Source organism: Patagioenas fasciata, chromosome 17 (genome assembly GCF_037038585.1).
Source record: "Patagioenas fasciata isolate bPatFas1 chromosome 17, bPatFas1.hap1, whole genome shotgun sequence".
NCBI lineage: Eukaryota > Metazoa > Chordata > Aves > Columbiformes > Columbidae > Patagioenas > Patagioenas fasciata.
Window position 1 is genome coordinate 5,672,202 of NC_092536.1, and position 18,980 is coordinate 5,691,181.

Below are 18,980 nucleotides of genomic sequence, written 5' to 3' on the forward strand. Positions count from 1 at the left end.
CCACCCTGATGTGGGTTCTTCCCAGTTACATTTCCAAGCTGGAACTGCTTTGGACTTCACCGTGGAACTGTAATTCTCTGTATTCTCTAAACACCGTGGATGTTAATTCATTCTGCTGGTTGTAATGCACTTGTTTACATGCAGAGTGTGATTTTGGGCAGTTTTCAGTCCATGGGGAAGCTGACAGGGAGGATATTGTGTCTGTTGAAGCACTCTCTGCTATGGTGATACTTGCAGACAAGTTCTCCAAGCCCTAGGACACGCTCATCCACCCTGCTGAGGGCTGAGGTCACTGCGGACGGTATGTGCGACACACAGACCCGTTTGGGTGTCAGCCTCTCTTGCAGCTCTAGCTGAGGAGGTGCCAGGTCCCTGCTGCTCATCACAACCTCTTTATCTGCAAATTTAGTGGCTCAAGTCACAGAATCACCTCGCCTGCACGTGACCTGCAGGATTCAGCCCTTCTCACTTCAATACCTCTGTCCTGTGCGAGCCCCGTTCCTGGCAGAGGCCACACAGGGCTGTCAGCACAGAGACGTTCTTCACATGCGTAAAGAGGAGCAGCCAGAGCCAAGGAATTCTTGGTGTGTTCCTGTAAATCTACCCAGCTCAGCTCCAGCCAGGGCTGATGGATTGAAAGCAACTCAAAAAAGAAAAGCACGCTGGGCTCAGTATGAAAGTATGACAGTTAAGGGCCCTTCGGTACAAGTAAATCATATTTATTATTTCAAAGCTTGCGGACAGATTTCCTGCATCTCCCCACAGCTGCTGTTCTGTACGAGCATTATTATGACTTACAAGAGAAGTTGATAGTTTTCTCCTCTTCACTCCTCGGAGTCCTGTCAATGCCTTTCAACAGCACCTGCTGCTGCCCCGGGAAGTGAAAACATCTCTAGAAATCAGCTGTGGGTCTCTGGAGGCTCCCGCCTGAGCCCCAACCCAGGGCCAACAGTAACTCTGACATCTGGACAAGTCCCAGCTCTGTTCTTCACAGCATTTATGAACAAGATCTAGTTATTGAAGCTGGAAGTTCTTGGCAACTCACATTTCCAGTCTGGGCTTGTTCTCTTTCCCTTCCTTGATGGGGAAAGCAGAGAGGATTTCACTTCCCATGACCAAGGAAACAAACATTCTCAGTCCCAGTTATGCTTCGGGCTTTATATATATTTTCTCTTCCTTCCCTTCCTTCATTGCAGCATAACGTGCCAAAACGAAGAGATAGTCGCTCAGTCTGAAAAGCAAAGGAAAATCAGTGAAACCCCTTCTCCCACCAGGTGCATTTGTACTCAGCGATGTGCAACTACACGGCAAAGCAGATGGGATCGCAGTGGAAGAACAGCAGGCAAGAGACCAAAATGGCTTTTCCCAAAGAAGACTGAGTGCTCCCTCCGTACCACAGCACTGTCCACACACACAGGCCTCGCGAGAAGACTTTTTAACAAGCTGCTTATTGATCCTTCAAAGATCTTATTCTAGAAGGGAAATGTTTTAAGAAGTGAAACCCTGTGGTTTTATCCCAAGACCAAGGGAGCAACACCAGGCACACTTCAGTAGTACAGAGTAGGGGTTTGAGATTTGTTTTTTCACCTGTTTAAATATTTGGCCACGTTTGGATCAGCTTCTCCTGCTTGTACTAAAGGCACCACACTAGAAAAAGAAAATGACAATTTTAATGTATTTATCTTTCTGGCTCTGAATGCACAAAGGACTGCGATTTGTGGGAGCACCAACCTTCACACCCTGACCCCTTACTGTTTCCTTCCCCAGGAAGAACTTGTGGTAGCCAAATGATGCCACTAATGCTTGTCCCTGTTCTGGGGGCTGCAGCTCCACCCATGTGCAGGACACTCATCAGTGGGTGTCACTGAGCAATGGAAGCAGTTTGTGGGTGATTAATACCCTTATGGACCCTTCTTTTGTTGAGGGAAAAGAGCTGACCAGGGTACAGCCCTTTCCAGCTTTCTTTTGACAAGAAGTCACTGACTGCAACGTTAGATTTTTGAAGATGGCGCTGCTGCAGTGTATCTTGTCAGAGCAGCAATCCTTGCAGCAGAGCACACCCACAAAAATCCGTGCCGTAGAGAACCCCCAGCAACTCAGAACTGTGGATGAGCAGATTCAGGCTCATGCAAGAGACTTTGCAGTGATTTAGTAAGTAGCAGACGGAGTTTTCTCCTACGGATCTTGCCGGGGGAGTTCTTGTCTCCAATGGAGCAGTGGGACAGGGTGGGTGAGAGCTGGCACGTCTTCAGCCACTAAAAGCTTCCCTGGATCTCCCAGCCACCAGTACGCAGCTTCCAAATCAGCTACAAGCTGAACACATAGATGTGTCTCAACATAAACCTGTCTGGTCTTTCTGAAGTTCTTAGCTCGGATGACCCAGTTCAGGGCACAGAAGAGATTTGCTTTTTGCTGACTACACTCCTGGAATTTGACTAATACAAACATACAGAGCCTGACTCAAGCTCCAGCCAGCACAATACAGCCATGGTTGATTGCTCTGACTACAACAATTTGTTCTCATAGCATTCTCATCACCTTTTATCAATTTCTTTCTGTTATGCTACAGCCAACACTCACCACCTTTCAGCTCTGCGGCAGACAGCTCGGGAAAAATGGAGAGCAGCGCTGCTTTTACCTCCTGACTGCAACAACAATGGAACAGCGCATCAGTGTCTGCTAACAACAGATACAGCCATCCGCCTCATTGTCCAACCGCCGCAAAGCTTATCACATCTCACACACGCACAACTGAACCCTGTGTTACAGCTGGGCAGCAGGGAAGAGATATCTGAATGTGGTAGGATGTGGAAATTTAACTCAGCCTCTTCTCTGCTTTTCTTTTGGTATTTGTCTGTGCAAATAACAGCCTCACAACCTGTTTTCCCATGCCACGTGGTGGAGCAGATTTACCCAAAGCGAGGTCTCCCTAGTTGGTGAGAGGCACAACCACAACTTACAGGCAGGATGAAGGCTCGGAGCGGAGGAAGCTGCTCCGAATAACTGTCAATCCACTGCTCCAGCTCCAGAACTGGCTTCTCACTAAAAGATGTTCGTTCTATAGAGGGAAAAGAAGAATCAGCTAAAAGAAATATAGAAGTGATTACAGATAGAGCTCTAGCTTTGTATTTCTTGGATCAGTAAATCCTAAGAAAGCATCCCAAAAAAATCCTGCTAGAGCAGGGCTGGCTCCCCATTCAGGAGCCAGGGCCGGGTGCGGTGTTGAGGCAGCGCCTCAGGCTGGTTTACGCCACTCGAGTCACACACGTAGCAGCTTGTGGGACTGCGTGTGACTTCATTCGCGTGTGACTTCACTCAGCAGCAGACAGATGCTACGGAGCAGCCTTGGGCAGCTCAGACTATTAACACCATGCAGCAGTCCAGCACCAGTGCAGGGGGACAGCCAGGATTCACCACCCGTTACCTCAGGAAAGGTGTGGTGGGACTTACTCAGGTGAGCCTCCCTGGCTGAGGAGAGAGGCGTCGCGATGTTGGAGCCCACATCCTGCAGCATGCACTGGACCTAGACGTGGCAATCAGGACAAAAATCAGAAGCGCTTCCATTAACCAGCCTTTGATGCTCCAGTACAACCGCAGCGAGCTCCGGGAGGCGACAGCTGGTTGTGCTGATTAAAGAAGATCCTACCCTTGTTGTTCATCATCCTCTGGCCTGCTGGCAGGGGGGATCAGATAAGTACTCCCTAATTGCTTTATGAGAAGCCAGATTAGTGCATGTACGTGTTTTCACTGGTACGTCAAACCGCCCTGGCTGACTCTGCAGAAAGCAGACTGGGGAGCGCTCACATAATCCCTTTGCTGGTGGGACATGGAACCAGTAACCTCTGGAAGAAAGGCGGTGACAAACAGCTGCAGACAGCGTTGGCTCCATGTCACATCTGCTTCCAAGAGGGGCATCTCTCCGCAGCTTGGGACATCTGACAGGCAGCCCGGTAAAGCTTTTTGAAGTCTCTGATTAACTCGTTCAGAGGTTTTGTGCACAGCGATGCTAATTAGCAGAACCCACAGATGGCTACGGTGGGAGCTGCCTCCCCACGTGGTTACTTTGCCCCAATTTCAAATCTGAGGCTGCATGACAACAAGACCTGTGTCCACAACCATGTACAGCAACAGGTCTGAACAGATCTAGAGGTCTGCTTGTCTGCCCGTAACTAATCACTTGAACTACCAGTTTCCGTCTTGGTTAAACAAACTTATTTCTTAGAGAGTAATCAAGGATCAGAGTCTTAAGTATTGACTTAAATATTTAATTTTATTTATTAAATTCCTGTGTGTCAATGGGAGCACTGTGTCCAAAATTAAAGAGTATAAGAACACATTTCAATAGCACTGATGAACTGGCTGCACTGGGTGAGGATTATCATTAATACTCACTTTGTGAAGCTGCTCAACAAATGTGTGGCCCTTTTCACTGCTATATTCACCAGCAAGCCTAGGTTTAAGAAAACGCAGAATTAGTTAGAAAGGGGAAAGTTACCACAAGTGTGCATATGTTTTTCCTCATGGAGGACACAGAGTTTGGATGCTCTGGCTGTTTGTCAGGGCAAGTCGCCAGAGAAGTCGGGGCACGGGGCATCCCCTTCCCTCCCGCGGGCGGTGGGGCCAGGGGAGCGGGTGTTAACGGACCAGGACACCCAGAACACCCTGCGGAAAGGGCTGGGACGGTGCCACCGGCCCCGGTGCATGGGGAGGGGCTGGGTTCTGGCAGCCCTGGCGGGGCACGACTGGGCCTCCACAGCCCCTCACCCGGGATAGGGCCCTGGGACCGGGGGTTACCCGATGGCCGAGCTCAGTTCGTCCGTGGCTCCCAGGGCCTCGAAGATCCGGTCGCCCTTGGGCCGCCGCTCCCCGGTGAAGGTGCTGGAGAAGCCTTTGGGAAAGGCCCGGGAGGCGCTCAGGGCCGGGCCAGCCCAGGCCGACGGCCGGGGGTCGGGCCGGGCTCTGCCCCGCGCTCCCCCGGGGTCCCCCCCGCCGCTCCCGGTCACCACCTGCATCTCCCGTCCTCGTGTAGATCCTTGGGGCCCGGTCGCTGCGGGCGGAGGAGCCGCCGTCGGGGCTGCGGGAGCACAGGCCGTCAGAGGGGCCGCCGGGCCCTGCCCTGCCCCGCCCGGCCCCCGGCCCGGCCCCGCGCTCACCTGCCCGTCCCGCTCCGCTGCCGCCGGCCCAGCGGGCCCCGCGCGCCCCGCAGGCCCCGGCCCGCCGCCGCCGCTGCCGCCCGCCGCAGCACCGCTCCCGATAACATCGCTCGTAGCCGCCTGGCCTTGACCCTCCGCGGCCACCGTCCTTCCTTTCGCCCACGCGTGCTGTCACCCGAGCGCCGCACCACGCGGCACCGCCGGCTTCCGATTGGTGTTTCTCAAGTCCCGCCTCCATCAGAATCCCAGCTATTGGTTAGAGAACAAGGAGGGTGGGGCAGCATGCGACTCCTATTGGTAGGCGGAGCTGTCAGTCCGCCCGGTCGAAGTTGGGCAGCTGAGGCGGCGGTGTGGGACCCCGAGAGCGATGTGGGAGCGGGGCCTGGTGCTGTCCGCCCCGGGGAAGGCGATCCTGCATGGGGAGCACGCCGTGGTGCACGGCAAGGTAAGGAGCCGGCCGCCGCCGGGGCTCCCCTCACCTCCTTCCACCTCCTTCACACCGCTTCTCCTCGCCCACAGGTGGCCTTGGCCGTGGCGTTGGACCTGAGGACGTTCCTCCGGCTGCGGCCCTGCGCTGAGGGCCAGGTCTGTGTCCGCCTGCCCGGGGTCGGCGTCCTAAGGAGCTGGGACATCCCCTCTCTGCAAGCCCTGCGGAGCGGGTTTGCAGGCAAGCGCTGGGAGCAGGATCCCGCTGCCCCTGTGGGGTCTCGGCCGTGCCCGATGACCCAGCGGGACCCCGGGGGGGTATTTGTTCCTCTGCAGAGTGTTGCTGCGGCCCGTTGTGTCACTGTGTTCTGTGTGTGCTGAACTAACGTGTCCCTGCACACCCCCAGCCCAGGCACTGCGCTCCCTGTGTGCGACTTGGGAGCTGCCTGATGCTGCGGTACCTGCGAGTGGCCCTTACTGCAGCCATGTCCTCCTAGTTCAGGTTCTCGGGACCTTGTTCTGTTGCTGCACCTGCTCAGACAACATTGTAATACGTACAGAAGCCAGCCAGGGACCTCAGCACTAGATGAGGGCCCACAACAGAGAGTCTCTCTGAAGCTGGTCTGAGTTTGGAGCTCTTGGAAAAGGCAGGGATGCAGGGCCTGTTCTCCTGCCCCACGCCAGCCCTGGCTGGAGTTTCTGCAGCACATTGTACTGGGTGAAGCTCCTGACTAGTGGTTGTGTCGCAGTATCTGGCGGTAACTCCTGTGACCCTCACAATACTGTTTGCTTAGCAGAAAGTCTGCCAAGTCAGAGCATTGGTAACCTCTGTCAGCACTGACCAGAAGTTCTCTTGCGCTGGTGCCTGCTGCTGGGCATTTGGAGTCCAGACTCATGTGAAGGGCATCAGAATATCCATTTTCCTTATTAATAAAGGGTTTGTGACTTCGCAAGTTCTACATAGTGATGGGTGGGTGCCCCGGGAAGCGTAGGCAAGGAGGCAGTTACTGAAATACCATGCGGGTGTGGAGTGTGGAAACATGGGCTTTTCAGAATGGCTGGTGGAGATTTTGCTTTTATTTTATCATGAATCTGCAGACAGAAAGTTTGTAAGTGAAATCTGAAGTTGGCTCAGTCTGTTTCTGCCTACTGCAACAGGAGATGTTCTTGTAAATACTGCTTTCAAGTTTAACAGTTCTCTGGTTTCTAAGTCTTTAAATTCTCCCCTGCTTACTTCCATAGCTGACTTTGATGAATCTAAGCCCCCCAGCGTAGAACAGCTGGATACACTGAGGGAGTTTGCTGGAATCGCTGCTGGAGCCACAGCTCCTGAGAGCCTTGCTACTCTCGCCTTTCTGTATATGTGCCTGGCTATTTCGGCTAAGTATGGGTAAGGCTGTCTCCCTGCCCTAAAATAAATGTTCTGTCTTGGGTGGTCATAGCCATTAGCTGCTTCTACAAGGTCAGAGGAAGAAACCAAATCTGTGAATGAAAATACAAAATTACAAGAAATTTCACTTTGCTTAGGTTCTGAGCGCCTCAGCAAACGCTCTATAGAGCTGGGCTGTTTGACAGGGAATCGTCTGCTCTTGTTTAGACATCTAGTTTAGAGGTACTGAAGTCAGAGCAGCTCATCCCACCCTTCCCTTGGTGTGACTGCAGCTCAAGGCTGTTCCAGTTTCTGAACTCACCCAACACTGTTGATTATACCAGCGTAAGTGACTGGCCAGGTCCTCAGGGCACTGCCTGAGGCAGCACTGCTTGCTGTTTTAAACCAAGTCAGAACTTGACTTCAAGGTTCGTAGCAAAAGAACCAAAGGTTAAAGAATTGTGATGTGTAGCAGTCCCCGAGTAGCTTGGTAGTAGCGCTGGAGTTGTCACCAGCCTGCTCTGAAGCCATCAGTTCATAGTTTTCACTCACCAGCTAGTGAAAAGCTCCTGGGTTTGCTGTTGGGATCTGCAACACAACCTTGCTGCATTTGGTGGAGAAGAGGGGCCTGTGGGCACAGATAGGTGCAGATTTCATCTTCCCCATCACCTTGTCACTCCAGTGGGATGTAACTATGCAGCTATGAATTTGGGATATTTAGGCTTTATTTAGAAATATTTTTAAAATCACATTTGCAACAATCTTTAAAGGATCTCTTTATGGTGCTACTCATGTATTTAGTTACTAAGTGCTCCTGCTAGCAGCCTCACAAGCTGTGCTAATCACAGATCCAATTGAGCAAGGCTTTGTTCTAGCACAATGGCTTAGCAAGGCTCCTCAGCTGTGCTAAGGAGCATTCCTGAAGCCCCTGCCTGTGGATGTCTGTGCCTCTGCTGATGGTGTTTGTTTTCAGCCATCTTGTCCTGTGACCAGTTCTAACTGGCATCTTCTGCCTTTGAAATGTTGTTTCAAGGTGGTTGCGTTACATTCTGTGCGTTTTGTCTTTCAGAGATGTACCGAGCATGGACATTCTGGTGTGGTCGGAGCTCCCCACGGGAGCTGGGCTGGGTTCAAGTGCTGCCTACACCGTTTGCCTGGCAGCTGCGCTGCTCTCAGCATGTGGAGCCATCTCCTGCCCGTTGAAGGAGGGAGAGTCCACAGCCAGGTAACGTGTCAGGGAAGCCTCCCTGTTTTGGCTGCTCTCTGTGCCCTGTCTTTCTTTTTATCAGCTCCATTCCTCTTGCTCCCCTGCGTTCCCAGCACCGGACGTGTGCCCCATCCCAGGGCGCTGACTTGTGAGTTGTGCATTTACAATTCGCTTCTCCTGATAAAAGCAGCTGAATGCAGAGACTTGGTACAACTTTCACCATTTTCTTTGTCTAGTGTAAGATACACACACTTAAAAACCAAACAAAACACAACAAAAAAAATCCCACCCACACTTCAACATGTTGCATGTTTTTAACCTCCATTTCCTTTCTGTCTCTGAGCATCTTCTAGGTTTTGCTTTGAGTCCTCAAGGAATCAGGGATTTTTTCTGCATTTTCACATGATTTTTTTTTCTACATGTGGTACATTTCTTTCTGATCTCCTGCCTGAGTTTCCTTTTTTATCAGTGGCTGGTGAAAGGGAGTTTCTTTCCTTCTGCCCTTGAGTTGCTTTCCCTTGGCGTTCAGTCTTGAAAAACTGCTCTGTGGTGTGTCTGAGGAGGCTCTGTTTAAAGCCATGTGTCACAGCTGGAGTGGCAGAACCCTCTATTGTGTGCACGGTGCCAGGTGCAACCCTTTATGGCTGGATTTTGTGTGGGACTGAAAATGAGGCAGCAAGAGGGGTGCCCCGTTCTGCTTCAAAACCAGAGCTTGCAGCCTGAGCTGGAGGGGAGCAGTTTGTACACCGTGCTCAGGCAAATCTCCCAGATATTCACGCAGCAGGAGAAATAAAGGCCAGTTCAAAAGCAAGCAGTGAGGATGTCTTCATTCCCTGCTTGCATGTCTTAGCTTCAGCTTGAATACAGCGTGATTTTTTTTTCTTCCAGCTGGCATGCAGAGGGGTAAGCGAGAGATGGGGGTGTCAGACTTCAGAAGGTTTTTGCTTAACGTTGCAAGAAAAGAGCAGCGTGATATAATGACTCCTGTGTAGAGAAGAATCGCAGCCTCTCAAAGAGGATTAAAAACAAGTGGTTTACAGCAAACTGCGCTTCTATTTTGAGTAGCGGTGGTGTGAGCTGTTTTCCTGAATGCTTCACAGATTAAATACTGGCAAGTGAAATGAAAGGTGTGTGGAAATGGATAAAGACGTTCAGCTGAGCCCTGGGGAAGCGGGGAGTTAAAGGAAGCGGTTTCCAGCTTGCAGGTGGCTCTTGGCATTTTTGCTGTGCTTTAGTAGTGGTCAGTGACCGTTGTCATTATTTAATGTAAGATCGTGTGATGCTTATAAAAAATCCTTGTATGTGCCTCTGCTCTATCACATAATACCAGTTCTAGGGTCCCATATTTTAAAAACCTGTTGAATGTGCCTTCTTGCTGCAGAACACCACTGGTGCTGGGATATCTGATACTGCTGTGCATTCGGCCATTTGAATGGTGGCTCGGGACATGTGCTGTGTGTCTGGAGTGCAGACTGTGTTCCAGGGGAGAGTCAGAGATGTATTTGTGTCACAGTAGGGTGCAGGAGGGCCAGCTGGCTCCCTGTGGGTGTCCAGCTTCTTGTAGTGTGCCCAAATTTGAGACAATCCTCCAGCATGGAGAGAATGGGTGGGTTTGAAATGGGCTGGTGGGTCTGGGGGTGCCTCTGGCTGTGTGGGTATGTGACTCACAGAGACAGGCACAGAGCAGTGGGGTTTTGAGAGGCACTGGGGGAGAAATCACTGTGGTGGTCTTGCGGTGAAGGTGCAGCCAGCAGTTGCCTTGTGACTGGCAGCTCTGCGTTTGCTTTTTGTGTTGCTACAGCCCATTACTTAGTATGTTCAGTCAGGGGCCTTGATCCTTGCTGGGTCAGACCTGGCACTGAGCTCTTTGTGCCAGCATTTAAACTCTCAAAGCACTTGCCAATTTATGGGACTGCTTCTAAGACAACAGAAAGACCTGCTGTTGTGTTTTTAGCATAACACCTTCTGGATCTGCATTTGGTTCCCTTCTGTGCTCTGAGTGGAGTAAATCCATAAAAATCAAAGTCTTGCTGGAGATAGTAAATCAGTTCTAACTACACCGTTTGACCCAGTTTAAGCAGCTGGCAATTAGAGGCTGAAGTTGCACGTGTGAAATGCAACTTTTACTATTCTCTTCTCACGTTGTACCTTCTGTGTCTATAAATACACCGTCCTGCCTGTTGGTGAGCAGGATCTGAGGCCATAATGTGTGATAACACGCAGTGTTGGGGAAGTGGGGATAGGTGTGGATTTGCATTCAGTTAAATTTGGTCTCCACTAGGTCAAAGCGAGGATCTTCTCCCCAGATTTGCTCCCTCCCTCCTCGCTGTCCTGCAGCAGGAGTCCTGGGTACCAGTTGTGCCCTTGGTGCGGTCTCTGTGGGGCAGCACCAGTTCTCCTTACTGTTTCTACTTGCTGCTGTGCAGAAGAGTGCTGAGTAGCAGTTTGGTGCCTGCTCTGCCACCAAGAATACAGCGCAGAGAGGGAATTCGGGGTGCTGAGCATCCTGCAGCAACAGGGTGTCTTGTGTAGCTCCCGCTGCTCTTCCATCTCCTGCAGCCTCTGGTGTTTTGCTCTGTCGCTCGGTGGGTGCTGGTTTTGCTTGTGTATTTGAGTCATTTTCTTGCTTTTCAGGTGGACAGAAGAAGAGCTGATGTTGATTAACAGCTGGGCCTTCCAAGGGGAGCGGGTGATCCACGGCAACCCCTCGGGTGTGGATAATGCTGTTGGAACCTGGGGTACGTGTGTGTTTGCTCCCCAGCACTGAATGTAGGTGGTGAGGAGGGGCTGGTGGGGCAACAGGCCAGCGGCCAAGTTTCTGTTCTCTACCACAGAGTGCGCATCAGCTGTGGGAAGGTGCTGAGCAGATACCACACGTTGACATTTCTGCAAACGATAAGGCTTGTTTGGGGTTGCTGCAGGTCTGTGGGTGGAGCAGGTTGTGTCACTGCACTGAGGTGCAGCAAAGCAGCCAGAAACTCCCAAATTCAGGTCCCTTTTTGAGTAGAGGGAGTTCTTCCCTGTCGTGCTTTGTCCTGTCTGTAAGCTGGGACTGGCTGCAGTAACACCAGAGATCTGCATTCCACAGGCAAGTGCCATGGGGCAGAGACCCTCTTGCAAATAACTGATATTTAAACGTTCTGGCGTGAACAAAGAAACCTAATCCTGTCCTAAGGATAACGCACTAGAAAATGCAATTGGACAGCTGTCGTTTAGTTTCAATTAGCAGAGATTTCCAAGTGGTTTGGAAGTGTCCTTGGAGACTATTAATAATCTTTCTAATGAGACCTAATCGCAATGCCTCTGTAAAAGTAGGAGCCAAGTGAGACATTCCTTCTGGACAATGAAATTCCATACTGAAGGACGGCTGCTGACATGAGCGCACGTGTTTGAAACCTGTGTGCTTGGCTCTGCCCCAGGGAGTTGCTGCTTGATTTCTTTTTCTTTAAGTGAAGATTTAATGCTGGCCAAACTCTTTGCCTTTTAAAAAATGTTTAATGTGATCCTGAAGTCGAGGAGAGCAAAGGGAAAGGCGCTGGGTTAACTACGTCCGGCCAGACCCTCATTAAGTCAGCAGGGTTAGGCAGATTCATGCTGTCTGAGAACATGGTTCATTTAGCTGGTGTTTCTTGCAATTACTGTCATATGCTCTGGGTGCGGTTGGAAAGATGAAAGACCTCCTGTCTCTTACGACACCGTGTTATCTCTCAGCTCGCTGTGCACTGAGACAATGCATGTGTTTTACTTTAGGTGGAGCCCTGAGATACCAATCAGGAAAAATCACACCACTAAAGAGGTAATATTCAAGTTTTAAAAATAGCCCTTGCATACGGTGGGTGGAATATGTCAAAGAGGTGTTGGGTGGGCCTCGGAGGGTAGGGGACTGACTGGAAATCACTGAGAGCGTGGTAGAGGGGCTTTGTAGCCATATTTTGCCATGGGTGTGGGTAGCTTGAGTGTTAACTTGGTTTGAGGTGGATGGGAACAATGAAATGTTTGGTCATTATCTGACATTAGATGAACACAGCACAAAGGATCAATATTAATTTCATGGCATTATGGGCAGCAGGAGCGGGTCTGCTCCTGGCAGCAAATGACATTGCGGGGAGGGGGAACTTGTTGTGTACCTGGCGATAGGAGTGTGTGAAAACTGGGCTGCAGAGACAAACCCTGTTCCCTCTGCCTCCTGCCAATGAAGGATAATCTGACTCCATTAAAATCTTTCACAGTGCATGAAATTGCTCTATTAGCAGTTAATGGCTACTCCTGGCTAGTGTCACAGATAACATTTCAAAGGAAAAATTTTGCTTGAAAAACATGGATTTCAGTAAATACGTTACAGTCCTATTTATAGCGTGAGTACAGTTTTTCCTTTTACCCAAGAGGAACAAGCCTGAATCCAGCCAGCACTTAAGCATCTGCTTAACTCTTTTAAAACTAATTGGATTCCTTATCTTGGGTGTCTTGCTCAAATGGGACTTTTGAGGCAGAAGGAGCTGCAGCTGTCTGGGCCTTAGGAGCTGCTGGGGACTGTGAAGGGCAGAGGTGAGGAGATGTTTTGTTGCTTCCAGGGTGCCAGCGCTGAGGATTTTGCTGACCAACACCAATGTCCCTCGAAGCACCAAGGTCCTGGTGGCTGGGGTCAAAGAGAAGATCCTGAAGGTGCAGCGCTTGGGTGGTTGCAGGGGTGCAGAAGTGTGCTGGGCTGGGGAGATAACTGTAGTACTGCAGGTTTGGTGGGGATCTCTTGGGAGATCCCTCCTGTGGTTGCTGCATCCCCACCTACTGTTGGCCAACACCCAGCTGCCCTGGGAACCAGGGTTCAGTTCACTTCCTCCCTCTCTCCCACGCTGATAAGGCTTTCCACAAAAATTACTAGTTTGTAACCATGAAAATAATAGTTCCTTCCTCTGACCTGTTTCACCTCTTCCGCTAGTTTCTACAGGTGGGAGCAACTTGTCACTGCACTGCTCTGTAGGGGGTTTGTCCGTCAAGGAGTAGCTCCAAATGGGGGAGGAATCGTCCAGCTCAAAGGGTCTGGGGTTGGTTTTATCACAGCGGTATTAGAAGACCAGCGAGCAGTCTTCTCACGTCTTGCCTTCCCCATCCTCAGTTCCCTGCTATAATGAAGCCGGTGCTGGACTCCATCGACGCGATTTCTGAGGAGTGCCAAAGTGTTCTGGAAGTGATGTCTGCAAATCCATCACCAGAGCATTACCCTGTGCTGGAGGTAAGGGGCTCGTTCGCCAGTATTTTTAGACACTGTTACTGTTGAACATCAAAATGTCATTTAAAGAACATTAGGTCTAAGAAAAAATTTGATAGCAGGAAATGTTCAGTTCCGAGCGAAACTGTGGTCTGCGTGAGCTGCTTTTAATGCCCTTCCTGGAGCCAAGGGACAGAAAATGATGCTGGTGTCTCTCTACAGCGGTGTGGGAGGAGGGAGTAGGCCTGGTGCTTTGTGGACCTGTAGCTCTGGAGGTTTTGTTTCCCTTTGCGAAGAAATGTGGCGTGAGTTCAGGCCGAGATGCTGCCTCCCTGCACCGTGAACCAGCCGTGCTCGTCCTGGCAGTCACTGCCTGTGAAGCAGCTGCTTTGTCACTGCCAGGGCTGGAGCGAGGAGCGGAGCGCCCAGCAGCCACTGGTTTGTGACGGGCTGGTTCCAAGCCAGCTCCCTTTGCTCTGCGCTCATCCTGGCTCCCGAGAATAGCAAACAGAGCTATGCCCAGAGCCGACCTGACGTTGATGCATGAGGTGCACGCAAGGATCTGTGTTTGTCTTGGCTTTGCTCAGTGTCAGAGAGGCTGCTGTGGTGGGGGAAAATATGCGTCCAAGTGGAAGAGGATTTTTGCAGTGCTGAGAGCACTGTAATACTGACTCATACAGCTGTGGGTTAAGGGTGTGTGGCAGTGGCCCAGCTGAAGCAAACCCAGCAGAGGACAGCTAATTCGAAGTGTGCTTTGAGATTCTCACGTGAAAGATGCCTAAGCAGCCTTGTACAGAACACCCAGGAAGCAGCACTGCTGTGAGCAGGTTTCTGTCTCCAATCTGTTGGTTTGTCTTGTGTTTGAAGAGCCCATAGAGGCACAGCTGATTATATGCAGCATATATATGTATTTGGCTGTTTCTGAAATGTGCAGTTCTGGACAGCGTTGTATTTGAACCATTGAACTAGTCTAGTGTGTCATAAGCTGTCATCTGATTCCTGGCAGATTTTGGATCAGGAGATGACAGGTGTCTTGGATCATCATAGATGGGGCTATGCCCTCGCTCAGGCATATAAAGAGGCCTCAAGACAGACGTCTGTCCAACCCAACACAGAACTCATGGTGTACGCGCTCTGCATGTGACTGGCTAATTCTTCTCCCCACATTTGTTTAAATGCGATACAGAAATGCTCTGGAGGGGGGAGAAGGATTATTTCTGCATTGTCCACTCCTGTGTGGAGTTGGGAGAAGACCTGTGTGGAGCTGTGGGAGGGTGATGTGACGAAGGGCATTGAGGTGTTTGGGGAGCGGGTGTCAGTTCCTGACCCTCCCCCAGGGTTGCTCTGGGTGTGGGCCAAACCCTTCCCTCTGCTCCTTGATTCCTCACCTCTAGTACTGGGAGAAGCTGTAACTCCCACCCCTGCGGGGTGATGTCCATCACTTGGGCCATTTGGACCTGTTGATGTGATATTTCTGGATTTCAGTAAAGCCTTTGGTTCTGTCGCTCACAGTATCCTCCTGGACAAGATGTCCAGCGCACAGCTGGATAAACACACAGTGCAGCGGGTGAGCAAGTGCTTAGAGCAAGTGCTCTACGGGTTCTAAAGTGTGGTTATGTTGGGCTGGTGACCCATCGTTAGCCGGTTCCTCAGAGATCCATCTTAGACCTGCAGCTGAGAAAGGGAAGAAGAGGATCTGCCCCCATTCGTGGGGCCGCGCCCCCTCCTCGGTGTTGGCACCGTGGGAATGGCCCCCGGGCTCTTCCGGGTCTCGGACGTTGCATTGCATTATTTTTTTGGTGTTGTTTTGGGTTGGAAAGCTGATTCGAAAGAGTATCTGCGGCTGGGGAGGATTTTAGCTGCTTGACATACATCGGAAATGCTTGCTTAAGTTTGCTGTCCTTTTTAAAATGTATTTTAAAAATATATGTATCTATCTTACATTTTCTGGAATTATATACATCTATCTTACATTGACTTTGCCCTCAGGGTGTTTCAGGGTAGCTCCGTTCATTAAACAGAGATGTACAATGTTAAGTGCTATAAATCATGTTGCAAAAAGGCCAGAGTATTTACCAAAGGTTGATAATCTCAACATGTCTGGAAGATCATAGCAATAGTCATAGAAACATTTGGTTTGGAAGACCCTTAAGATTATAGAGTCCAACCATAACCTAAGTCTAGCACTAAACCATGTCCGAAACCACAATTTCTTTTGCACCCAATGTAATAACTCCACACCGTCTCTCCAGTGATGCTGTTTGGGACCTGGCTGTGCCACAAGTCCCCTGGATGTTGTTCTGCTGGCTGGGTTGTGGAGCAGGGCAGGGTGACAGCCAGGAAGGAGCGGTGCTGGCTCAGTGCCTGTCTCACAGCCAGCCAGGGGCTTGTGCCGTGTCCTGCTCAGTGCTCGGGTGACAGGGAGAGATGGAGCAGTCAGGAGCCACTGGGGACCTCTGATTTAGCACCGGAGATAAATACCTGCTGGCAGCTCGCGGTGACCAGGATTTGCTCAGGAGGTCCAGAAGCTGTTGTACTGTGGTCACTGTGGTGAGCAGCTGCAGCACAAGTCATGAGGGGGACAGGGACAGGTGAGGAGCCTGGGTCTCAGGCCCTGACCTTGACCTTGCTGCTAGGCCCCAAGATGTGCTGGTGGCCAAAATCCCTGCAGAAATCAGGTGGCCATGGAGGGGTGGCTGGGTAGGAAGCGCAGCTCCCCTGCGCCTTGCTGGGGAGGGAGCCACGGCTCTGCAGAGCCTCTCTCACCACACCTGCTCATGTCATCTATGTGTGATTGCTTTTAGGAACTCTTTGATATAAACCAACACCACTTAAATGTGATTGGAGTCGGCCATCCCTCCCTGGACAGACTGTGCCGGGTGACAGCGTCCCATGGCCTGCACAGCAAGCTGACAGGGGCTGGCGGGGGCGGCTGTGGCATCACCCTGCTGAGACCAGGTCAGTAATGTTCTGCTCACCCTGGGCATCCTCCCCCTGTTCTGCCTGACCCTGCCAGTGGGACCAGGTTTGGAAGCAGAGGGATCTGACATTGGCCCTCGTCTGGCCATGGTGGGGTGTGAAGCCATGTCACAAGCCTGGGATGGTGTCTAGCAGAGCCGCCTGGCAGCGTGGCTTATAGAACAGAATCATTTTGGTCAGAAAAGACTTTTGAGTCCAACTGTTAAAACTACAGTGTTTCATACAGGGGTGATTTGGTGCATTCGGTAACGTGTGTCAGATCCTCAGGGTGTCGACCCTGCTCTGGGTGTGTGTTTACACGTGCAATGGCCCTTTCACTCTCCCTGCCGTGGCCTCGCTGACTAACTGGCTGCTCTCGCCTTCCTCTCGGCAGACACCGCCGCGCTGGCCGTGGAAGCAGCCAAGCGAGACTTGTGTGCCTGTGGATTTGAGTGCTGGGAGACCAGTATCGGGGCCCCTGGGGTGACCCTGCACTCCTCCTCGTCTTTAAAAGCCGAAGTGCTGCACGTGCTCACCGAGAGTTGAGCTTCTGCCTCTGGCAAGACCGAGCTTTTGGCACCGTGTCCTCGGAGCAATACCTGTGTGTGCCCTGGTGCCTGGAAAGTTCTCTCCCTCTCTCCTGTGTGGCTGTTGGCCTCTGGACATGGGTGCGGAGCCAATTTTGGGAGTGGTATCACTGGGAGTGGAGGCTACGATGAGGACCTGGAAGCAACTGCTTGAACTCCGGCTCGGTGTGAGTTTGACCCAGGCTCTCCAAATCCTCTTTTGAATTCACTTACTCTCAAAATCCTGTTTTGAATTTACTTACTTGACTGCTGTGCTAATCCCGAGGGGCAGGAGGAAGAGGGGCTTGGCTGGATTCCAGCACGGATAATGACACTTTGCTTTGGTTCCGCTGCTTCAGATGCATGTGGTGACTCTCCCTTTCTCCCCGGCACCCTGTGAGGGCGGGCAGCGAGGCTGGCGAGGTGGATTTGACGTTTTTGGGTGAAAAGCATCTTGGCAGCTCAGGGCTTGACTCTCAGGTCTCATTTCTCCTCGCCTGCAGTTCACGGTAGAGGGGGAATCATTAAATACAGCTCTTACCTGCTACTAATCAAGAATTGGAAAATTAAAATGCAAGAAACAGCTCCTTTCTGATGAAGTTATCACTGTTTTCGCTCTTTCCCATAATGTCTGCTTGGGCTGATAAACAGGATCCTGTAACTGGGCTCTGGTTTCTGTTCACACGCTTGAGATGAGGTTCAGACAGCAGCTGTCACCTGCAAGGAGGGTGGCTAAAGGCGAAGAAAGTCTTAGATTTTCCCCTTGCAGTAGCTGTTCTGAGCTCTCATGCTTCAGCCTTCACAAGCGCATCCTTGACCGTGCCTGTTGTTGGGTGTGTAAAATGTTCCACTAGCAGGGCAGAGGGAGGCTGGGGCACAAAGGGAGGCAGGTACAGAGCAAACACAAATTTGATGTAGTTGGAAGTAAGTTTTTGTTAATAATAAGTTGGAAGAAAAAAAAATCTGCCTCAAAAGCTGACGGTAACTTGCAACTGGCAAACTGTAAGACCTAAATGGATTTAAGCTCATTACACAAATGTAAAGGCAGTTTTTACTCTTGAAATTTTAATGAGTTGAACCGCAGAACTGAAGGGAATTGGCAGGTGAGCGTCTGGGGCCAGAGGATCCTGAAGGAATAAGCTGGCTCTTTGTGGCTGTGGTCTCTTCTGTACCTGCTGGGGAGATTTTATCATTGTTCTTTTTGTCTGTTGGGGTGTGTTTGGGGTTTTTTTTTAAAGTGTAGTTCTGTTCAAGAGTTGCTTCATTCAAAGCTGAGTAATACGTTGGCAGGGGTTCCCCTACTCCTTCCTCTCCCAGTGCAGGAATAAAAAGTAATCAAGTGCAAGAAGTTGAGATGTACTAACTCTAAAATCCAGGCAACGTGATGACCAGTTTTATTTACTGATCAGACGTGAAACTGTCTCTGGTTTTAATAAATTGATGTGTTTTTAATGTGCAAAGTGTTCTTTGATAATTATACCGTGTACAAAAGGGAAAAGAAGTACCTTACACTGCTTCAATAAAAACAGGTTTCAGATGCCAGGTTTCTACATGTCTAATTACAATTCCAATTTGCATCCAAGAACGGCTTTACACTAATCACAAGTCAGAAAGCCTGATAAATAATTTACCACTTTCTAATACAGTGTAATCAATGTGAGTATCTGGAAGCGTGTTGATTCTATAACCGCTTAAATGTGTCTGTAGTTTCTCCTGGTTAGCACAAAGAAATGCCAAGTTCAGCGTGAAGAAACTTCGCTTCAAAAACAACATGTCTGGGGCTGATCCTCATTAGCTGCTTTCTGCTGCAGACAGTACGAGGGCTGGAGGAGCACAGAGGAAAAGAACAGTATAGAAATTTTGATTTACTGTTTTAAATCATAATTAAAATTGGATGCTGCCCCCCAGCACTGCCAGGGCTTTGCCAGAGCCTGGCTCTGCCTTCCCTGTGCTGTAGGGACCAGAACTGCCTGAGTCAGCAGCTGGAACTGGTCCCAGTTTGTGAGGACACAGGAATTTCGCATCCATCTGCCCACTCGGGAGCACCCGCGCCCTCCTTCCCATGTTCTCAATCTGAGGTTTCGCAGGGGCCTCA

At 50.6% G+C, this 18,980-nt stretch overlaps 2 protein-coding genes across 7 annotated transcripts; one reads left to right on the forward strand and one right to left on the reverse strand.

The window, feature by feature from the left end:
* Positions 1–703: 703 nt before the first annotated feature.
* MMAB (metabolism of cobalamin associated B) lies at positions 704–5,345 on the reverse strand. 5 transcript variants are annotated; one of them, XM_065851974.2, is made up of 9 exons: positions 5,154–5,340; positions 5,007–5,074; positions 4,795–4,888; positions 4,393–4,450; positions 3,451–3,523; positions 2,961–3,058; positions 2,584–2,645; positions 1,588–1,647; positions 704–1,231 (listed from the first exon to the last, which is right to left on the reverse strand). In XM_065851974.2, exons 1-9 carry the CDS (start codon positions 5,258–5,260, stop codon positions 1,144–1,146), a joined length of 708 nt encoding a protein of 235 aa, XP_065708046.1. In that variant the 5' UTR covers positions 5,261–5,340; the 3' UTR covers positions 704–1,143. The 5 variants fall into 5 exon arrangements, with proteins under 5 accessions (XP_065708046.1, XP_065708045.1, XP_071672075.1 ...); XM_065851973.2 differs by having other exon boundaries at positions 2,581–2,645; positions 5,154–5,337; XM_065851976.2 differs by having other exon boundaries at positions 1,097–1,231; positions 2,584–2,641; positions 5,154–5,345.
* Positions 5,346–5,452: 107 nt separating this feature from the next.
* Positions 5,453–18,422, forward strand: MVK (mevalonate kinase). 2 transcript variants are annotated; one of them, XM_065851939.2, is made up of 10 exons: positions 5,453–5,598; positions 5,673–5,820; positions 6,822–6,969; positions 8,018–8,173; positions 10,790–10,893; positions 11,906–11,951; positions 12,727–12,817; positions 13,269–13,385; positions 16,166–16,319; positions 16,714–18,422. In XM_065851939.2, exons 1-10 carry the CDS (start codon positions 5,521–5,523, stop codon positions 16,863–16,865), a joined length of 1,194 nt encoding a protein of 397 aa, XP_065708011.1. In that variant the 5' UTR covers positions 5,453–5,520; the 3' UTR covers positions 16,866–18,422. The 2 variants fall into 2 exon arrangements, with proteins under 2 accessions (XP_065708011.1, XP_065708012.1); XM_065851940.2 differs by lacking the exon at positions 5,453–5,598 and having other exon boundaries at positions 5,685–5,738.
* The last annotated feature ends 558 nt before the right edge of the window (positions 18,423–18,980 follow it).